The 8,864-nt window shown below is 40.6% G+C and overlaps 1 protein-coding gene across 1 annotated transcript; it reads right to left on the reverse strand.

Annotated features, from left to right (window-relative positions):
- Window positions 1-309: 309 nt before the first annotated feature.
- On the reverse strand, window positions 310-884 carry LOC117213276. Its single transcript, XM_033458645.1, has 2 exons — window positions 850-884; window positions 310-771 (listed from the first exon to the last, which is right to left on the reverse strand). The coding sequence occupies exon 2, from the start codon at window positions 739-741 to the stop codon at window positions 358-360; it is 384 nt and encodes a 127-aa protein (XP_033314536.1). The 5' UTR covers window positions 742-771; window positions 850-884; the 3' UTR covers window positions 310-357.
- Window positions 885-8,864: the final 7,980 nt, after the last annotated feature.

The following is an 8,864-nucleotide window of genomic DNA, read 5'->3' on the forward strand; positions in this document are numbered from 1 at the left end:
TTTACACGCATCATGGCGACAGGAATATTAGGGATTAATGGAAGTCAGGCGCGAGAAACAAATCATGAAAACACATTGTTAACACTTTTCTTTAATAAATTTTATGCGCAACTACAAATGTAAAAATATATATATATATAATTAATTAAAAAGGAGGGCAATATAAAATTAAAAAAAAAAAAAAATAGATAACCTAACACTATCACATTTAAAATATATATATATATATATTATAATATATCAATATATATATTCAATATATATATCAATATATATATATTGAACACAAAACAAAATATATCAAAAAATTAATAATAATAAGGAACATCAAAAAGCGAACCAACGAAATTGAAGCAGCTACACTAAATCAAAATCGAAGCAAGGAGCTCCGGGATAAAGTTCGCTGAACTCACGCATACACCAATAGCGCACAACAGGGGAAATTCCCTTTCTCCCAGAAGCATGGTGACGATGATGTGCCTCCAAAACCTCTTCGGGAATTTCATTCGCAAAACGAACTTTCACGCAACGATCGGTATCAACGATTTCAACCAGAGGGGGTTCCCTCTCCAATACGACGGTCTCTGCATCGAAGAAATTCTCGTCGAAAGTAACCGAATCGTCAAAGCCGAATTTCGACACGGCCTCGGCACCAATGTTGAATAGTTCCTCCAACCACTCTGATACTCGTGGTTTATCACAGGGCCGCATGCGTTTGATGGATCCTCCCGAGTCGCCCATGGGTTCTTCGGAATCCCTCTTTCGCTTGGGCTGAGAACAACACGGTATATTCTAAATAAAACGAAACAGAACGAATCAAGCAGACTAAAAACAAGACTAAATACGTACCAGGGAAGTCTGGAAAGGAACCTCTGATGGAAATGCCTCCGCAAACATTGTCCGAACGTCGATCACCGAAGCCCAGGGGAACAACAAAAAGGGAAAAAACATTAAGATCACAAAACAACCATAATATGGGAATATCCAAACTTACGAAAAATAACTCAACGAAGGAGGTCCTTGTTGTGGGAGAGCAGCGGAGTTGCGCGTGTTGCCCGAGCAAACATTGAAATGATAATGATGCTGCAGCCACCAGCCCTTCCACGCGCCGAAGAAACACCGGTAATTCCCACGGTACAGCACGTGGAAGTTTCTCGCGGAACGGACTAGATCAGCGTGGAATGCTTCAAATCTCCTAGACGCTAGCTCAGCGGAAACACAGGACTGATAGAAACTAAGTCGAAATACGGAATTTACATTTTGTCACGTACGATTCCAAGAAGCCCAAACTGCAACATCCCGATTCCCACGGAAGCGTACCCCCAGCGGACCACCACCCCGTGGGGGATGGCATTATAAATAAGCGTAGCAACATAGCGCAGCGTTCATTAGTTTGTTCATAATTCTTGCGATCGTTTGTTATTACGGCTCATTATTCTTTGCGTTCATCACTGCGTTTAGAAATTTTGTATTGTATTTTGCGTTTCGGGGTCTTTAGTTTTTCGGTAAAGAAAAGAGAGTCGCGACTAAGGAGAAAGAAAATTTTATCTTTGAAGTCCTCATTTCATCGTTTAGACACAAACGCGCATTGTAATTGCGGTATTAATCCAGTTAGTAAATTGCTCAGTCTGTATTAAAATAGATAAATAAAGTAAGAGTTGATAATAAACTATATTCGAGTTCAAATAATAAACCCAACAAAAACTACGACGACAACCGGAGCGGCTGAGGTAATGGCACCAGACAGCACCTACTCCTCAAGGTAAGAAAATTAATTTTGAAAATTTCCTTCTTCTCTGATAATCTCGTTGCCCTCGAGAATTGAATTAGAACTTCCTGTCATTGATCTCGTTTTATTTTCGTGAACGGTTTTGAAGATAGAATCATTGTTTAAACTTTAAACAAAGGAGTTGTCCGCTGTGTCGGCTTGTGCGAACGGTGTTTTCAGCTACTGAAACATCCGCTGATCTTCGCATTCCTCCTCCCACTGTTGGTAAAATATTACCCGTCTTTGGGCAAGGCTTGCGAAATCACACAAGTCCCGCACAGAAAGGACTATTAAATACATCGTCGGAATCGATCGAAAATTAAGAACAATACCGGCATTGCTATTAACCGATATTCTTGCCATCATTGCATGCGACTGTAAGAGAGAAATAACAGAACAATTTCCCTTCGAAAATTTAACCAAAAGATCGTTCGCTGCGTTGGCTTGTGCAAACGGTGTTTTCGATTATCGAAAACAGCCATCGATCTTTGCATTCCTCCTCCCACTGTTGGTAAAATATTACCCGTCTTTGGGCAAGGCTTGCGAAATCACACGAGTTCCACGCAGAGAGGATCGTTAGAATCATCCTCGATTATTAAACTCAAAAGGCAAGAAAATCGTGGTAACAGAATCCATCGTAGTAAATGAATTGAGTTTCGGTTCTAACGGCAAACTACTACAGCGAAATTAAAAGAGAAGAAGAAGTCAAACGTAAAAATAAATTTATATAAAACAACGAAAAATCTTACGTTCCTATCCAATCCAGCAACGCTAAAATATAAATATCCAGCTAATAAAATATATATACAATAACCTAAGCAATTCTACGTCGAAATAAAAATCCGTTCAACGAGGAAAAATATTCATTGTACCCAGCTTTAATCCTCTCCCGTGCTAGTATCCCTGCGCATAGCAGGTTAGCCGAAAAGTGAAATTCATTTACCAGTTGCAATAAGCGTCAGTTAACGCTACCCATTAAATGTAAAAGAAAATAATAAAAGTAAAATATTTTGAAATAGTCCTTAGACTATTTCTGGTGGCAGCAACTACCGTATTAATTAGAAATCTAAATCAGTATTAAATACACAGAAATATCACTTCAATTTATTTCCCTTCAGATTAAACACAAACTCAAACTATAAAAAAAAGAAAAAATTTTCAGTAAAATTTAAACTTAAGATTTGATCGATTTAAACAAACAAATTAATACGTAACACATTTGCAGTGCAAAACGGAGTGAAATGAGCGCTTACACGTCGAAATATCTCCAACGGGAAGGAAGTTACGGCCATTTATCGTCCAAAAAATCGAAATTTTCGCGATTTGCGAGATATTTTGATGGTTTCGACGCTTAAATGATTGTGCATTGCATTAGCACTGTGAAATGGAGTTCAACGAGCGCTTAAACGTCGAAATATCTCCAACGGGAAGGAAGTTACGGCCATTTATCGTCCAAAAAATCGAAATTTTCGCGATTTGCGAGATATTTTGCTTGTTTCGACGCTTAAATGGTTGTGCATTGCATTAGCACTGTGAAATGGAGTTCAACGAGCGCTTAAACGTCGAAATATCTCCAACGGGTAGGAAGTTACGGCCATTTATCGTCCAAAAAATCGAAATTTTCGCGATTTGCGAGATATCTTGCTTGTTTCGACGCTTAAATGGTTGTGCATTGCATTAGCACTGTGAAATGGAGTTCAACGAGCGCTTAAACGTCAAAATATCTCCAACGGGAAGGAAGTTACGGCCATTTATCGTCCAAAAAATCGAAATTTTCGCGATTTGCGAGATATTTCGCTCGTTTCGACGCTTAAATGGTTGTGCATTGCATTAGCACTGTGAAATGGAGTTCAACAAGCGCTTAAACGTCGAAATATCTCCAACGGGAAGGAAGTTACGGCCATTTATCGTCCAAAAAATCGAAATTTTCGCGATTTGCGAGATATTTTGCTTGTTTTGACGCTTAAATGGTTGTGCATTGCATTAGCACTGTGATATGGAGTTCAACGAGCGCTTAAACGTCGAAATATCTCCAACGGGAAGGAAGTTACGGCCACTTATCGTCCAAAAAATCGAAATTTTCGCGATTTGCGAGATATTTCGCTCGTTTCGACGCTTAAATGGTTGTGCATTGCATTAGCACTGTGAAGTGGAGTTCAACGAGCGCTTAAACGTCGAAATATCTCCAACGGGAAGGAAGTTACGGCCATTTATCGTCCAAAAAATCGAAATTTTCGCGATTTGCGAGATATTTTGCTTGTTTCGACGCTTCAATGGTTGTGCATTGCATTAGCACTGTGAAATGGAGTTCAACGAGCGCTTAAACGTCGAAATATCTCCAACGGGAAGGAAGTTACGGCCATTTATCGTCCAAAAAATCGAAATTTTCGCGATTTGCGAGATATCTTGCCTGTTTCGACGCTTAAATGGTTGTGCATTGCATTAGCACTGCGAAATGGAGTTCAGCGAGCGCTTAAACGTCGAAATATCTCCAACGGGAAGGAAGTTACGGCCATTTGTCGTCCAAAAAATCGAAATTTTCGCGATTTGCGAGATATTTGGCTTGTTTCGACGCTTAAATGGTTGTGCATTGCATTAGCACTGTGAAATGGAGTTCAACGATTGCTTAAACGTCGAAATATCTCCAACGAAGCGAAGCTGGCGGCTATTTATCGTCCGTCAAATTTCTTTCGCGATTTGCGAGATATTTTGCTTGTTTCGACGCTTAAATGGTTGTGCATTGCATTAGCACCGTGAAATGGAGTTCAATGAGCGCTAAACGTCGTGAAATATTCCAACGGGAAGGAAGTTACGGCCATTTATCGTCCAAAAAATCGAAATTTTCGCGATTTGCGAGATATTTTGCTTGTTTCGACGCTTAAATGGTTGTGCATTGCATTAGCACTGTGAAATGGAGTTCAACGAGCGCTTAAACGTCGAAATATCTCCAACGGGAAGGAAGTTACGGCCATTTATCGTCCAAAAAATCGAAATTTTCGCGATTTGCGAGATATTTTGCTTGTTTCGACGCTTAAATGGTTGCGCATTGCATTAGCACTGTGAAATGGAGTTCAACGAGCGCTTAAACGTCGAAATATCTCCAACGGGAAGGAAGTTACGGCCTTTTATCGTCCAAAAAATCGAAATTTTCGCGATTTGCGAGATATTTTGCTTGTTTCGACGCTTAAATGGTTGTGCATTGCATTAGCACTGTGAAATGGAGTTCAACGAGCGCTTAAACCGCGAAATATCTCCAACGGGAAGGAAGTTACGGCCATTTATCGTCCAAAAAATCGAAATTTTCGCGATTTGCGAGATATTTTGCTTGTTTCGACGCTTAAATGGTTGCGCATTGCATTAGCACTGGGAAATGGAGTTCAACGAGCGCTTAAACGTCGAAATATCTCCAACGGGAAGGAAGTTACGGCCATTTATCGTCCAAAAAATCGAAATTTTCGCGATTTGCGAGATATTTTGCTTGTCTCGACGCTTAAATGGTTGTGCATTGCATTAGCACTGTGAAATGGAGTTCAACGAGCGCTTAAACGTCGAAATATCTCCAACGGGAAGGAAGTTACGGCTATTTATCGTCCAAAAAATCGAAATTTTCGCGATTTGCGAGATATCTTGCTTGTTTCGACGCTTAAATGGTTGAGCATTGCATTAGCACTGTGAAATGGAGTTCAACGAGGGCTTAAACGTCGAAATATCTCCAACGGGAAGGAAGTTACGGCTATTTATCGTCCAAAAAATCGAAATTTTCGCGATTTGCGAGATATCTTGCTTGTTTCGACGCTTAAATGGTTATGCATTGCATTAGCACTGTGAAATGGAGTTCAACGAGCGCTTAAACGTCGAAATATCTCCAACGGGAATTAAGTTACGGCCATTTATCGTCCAAAAAATCGAAATCTTCGCGTTTTGCGAGATATCTTGCTTGTTTCGACGCTTAAATGGTTGTGCATTGCATTAGCACTGTGAAATGGAGTTCAACGAGCGCTTAAACGTCGAAATATCTCCAACGGGAAGGAAGTTACGGCCATTTATCGTCCAAAATCGCGAAATTTCAAAGATTTGCGATATTTGCCTGTTTCGACGCTTAAATGGTTGTGCATTGCATTAGCACTGTGAAATGAGTTCAACGAAGCGCTTAAACGTCGAAATATTCCTTCCAACGGGAAGGAAGCTACGGCCATTTATCCAAAAAATCTGAAATTTTCAAAGCGATTTGCAGATATTTTGCTTGTTTCCTGACGCTTAAATGGTTGTGCATTGCATTAGCACTGCGTGAAATGGAGTTCTCAAATTTGAGCGCTTAAACGTCGAAACATTCCAACGGAAGGAAGTTACGGCTATTTATCGTCCAAAAATCGGAATTTTTGGCGTGATTGGCGAGATATTTCGCTTTTGTTTCCTGACGCTTAAATGGTTGTGCATTGCATTGTACCGTGAAGTGAGTTCAAATTCGAGCGCTTAAACGTCGAAATATCTCCAACGGAAGGAAGCTACGGCCATTTATCGTCCAAAAATCGAAACCTTCGATTTTGCGAGCTATTTTGCTTGTTTCGACGCTTAAATGGTTGTGCATTGCATTAGCACTGTGAAATGGAGTTCAACGAGCGCTTAAACGTCGAAATATCTCCAACGGAAGGAAGTTACGGCCATTTATCGTCCAAAAAATCGAAATTTTCGCGATTTGCGAGATATTTTGCTTGTTTCGACGCTTAAATGGTTGTGTATTGCATTAGCACTGTGAAATGGAGTTCAACGAGCGCTTAAACGTCGAAATATCTCCAACGGGAAGGAAGTTACGGCCATTTATCGTCCAAAAAATCGAAATTTTCGCGATTTGCGAGATATTTCGCTCGTTTCGACGCTTAAATGGTTGTGCATTGCATTAGCACTGTGAAATGGAGTTCAACGAGCGCTTAAACGTCGAAATATCTCCAACGGGAAGGAAGTTACGGCCATTTATCGTCCAAAAAATCGAAATTTTTGCGATTTGCGAGATATTTTGCTTGTTTCGACGCTTGAATGGTTGTGCATTGCATTAGCACTGTGAAATGGAGTTCAACGAGCGCTTAAACGTCGAAATATCTCAAACGGGAAGGAAGTTACGGCCATTTATCGTCCAAAAAATCGAAATTTTCGCGATTTGCGAGATATTTCGCTTGTTTCGACGCTTAAATGGTTGTGCATTGCATTAGCAATGTGAAATGGAGTTCAACGAGCGCTTAAACGTCGAAATGTCTCCAACGAGAAGGAAGTTACGGCCATTTATCGTCCAAAAAATCGAATTTTTCTCGATTTGCGAGATATTTCGCTCGTTTCGACGCTTAAAATGAGCAGCATTGCATTAGCACTGTGAAATGGAGTTCAACGAGCGCTTAAACGTCGAAATATCTCCAACGGAAGGAAGGCGGCCATTTATCGTCCAAAAATCGAAAATTTTCGCGATTTGCGAGATATTTTGCTTGTTTCGACGCTTAAACGGTTAATAGGCGTTGCATTAGCACTGTGAAATGGAGTTCAGCGAGCGCTTAAACGTCGAAATATCTCCAACGGGAAGGAAGTTGCGGCCATTTATCGTCCAAAAAATCGAAATTTTCGCGATTTGCGAGATATTTTGCTTGTTTCGACGCTTAAATGGTTGTGCATTGCATTAGCACTGTGAAATGGAGTTCAACGAGCGCTTAAACGTCGAAATATCTCCAACGGGAAGGAAGTTACGGCCATTTATCGTCCAAAAAAATGAAATTTTCGCGATTTGCGATATTTCGCTTGTCTCGACGCTTAAAACGGTTAGCATTGCATTAGCACCGCGAAATGGAAAGCCCTCAACGAGCTGCCAAAACGTCGGAAACATTCCAACGGAAAGAAGCGGCCATTTATCGTCCAAAAATTCATCGAAATCTTCGCGATTTGCGAGATATTTTGCTTGTTTCGACGCTTAAATGGTTGTGCATTCCATTAGCACTGTGAAATGGAGTTCAACGAGCGCTTAAACGTCGAAATATCTCCAACGGGAAGGAAGTTACGGCCATTTTTCGTCCAAAAAATCGAAATTTTCGCGATTTGCGAGATATTTTGCTTGTTTCGACGCTTAAATGGTTGTACATTGCATTAGCACTGTGAAATGGAGTTCAACGAGCGCTTAAACGTCGAAATATCTCCAACGGGAAGGAAGTTACGGCCATTTATCGTCAAAAAATCGAAATTTTCGCGATTTGCGAGATATTTCGCTCGTTTCGACGCTTAAATGGTTGTGCATTGCATTAGCACTGTGAAATGGAGTTCAACGAGCGCTTAAACGTCGAAATATCTCCAACGGGAAGGAAGTTACGGCCATTTATCGTCCAAAAAATCGAAATTTTCGCGATTTGCGAGATATTTTGCTTGTTTCGACGCTTAAATGGTTGTGCATTGCATTAGCACTGTGAATGGAGTTCAACGAGCGCTTAAACGTCGAAATATCTCCAACGGGAAGGAAGTTACGCCCATTTATCGTCCAAAAAATCGAAATTTTCGCGATTTGCGAGATATTTTGCTTGTTTCGACGCTGAAAATGGTTGTGCATTGCATTAGCACTGTGAAATGGAGTTCAACGAGCGCTTAAACGTCGAAATATCTCCAACGGGAAGGAAGTTACGGCCATTTATCGTCCAAAAAATCGAAATTTTCGCGATTTGCGAGATATTTCGCTCGTTTCGACGCTTAAATGGTTGTGCATTGCATTAGCACTGTGAAATGGAGTTCAACGAGCGCTTAAACGTCGAAATATCTCCAACGGGAAGGAAGTTACGGCCATTTATCGTCCAAAAAATCGAAATTTTCGCGATTTGCGAGATATTTCGCTCGTTTCGACGCTTAAATGGTTGTGCATTGCATTAGCACTGTGAAATGGAGTTCAACGAGCGCTTAAACGTCGAAATATCTCCAACGGGAAGGAAGTTACGCCTGTTTTTCGTCCAAAAATCGAAATCTTCGCGATTTGCGAGATATTTTGCTTGTTTCGACTTAACAAATGGTTGTGCATTGCATTAGCACTGTGAAATGGAGTTCAACGAGCGCTTAAACGTCGAAATATCTTCAACGG

Source organism: Bombus bifarius, unplaced genomic scaffold (assembly GCF_011952205.1).
Source record: "Bombus bifarius isolate JDL3187 unplaced genomic scaffold, Bbif_JDL3187 scf7180000008616_frag, whole genome shotgun sequence".
Classification (NCBI taxonomy): Eukaryota; Metazoa; Arthropoda; class Insecta; order Hymenoptera; family Apidae; genus Bombus; species Bombus bifarius.

What these genes read in the sequence shown, in the direction of transcription:
- LOC117213276 (XM_033458645.1), bottom strand. Translation starts at nt 741, where the DNA reads ATGGGCGACTCGGGAGGATCCATCAAACGCATGCGGCCCTGTGATAAA.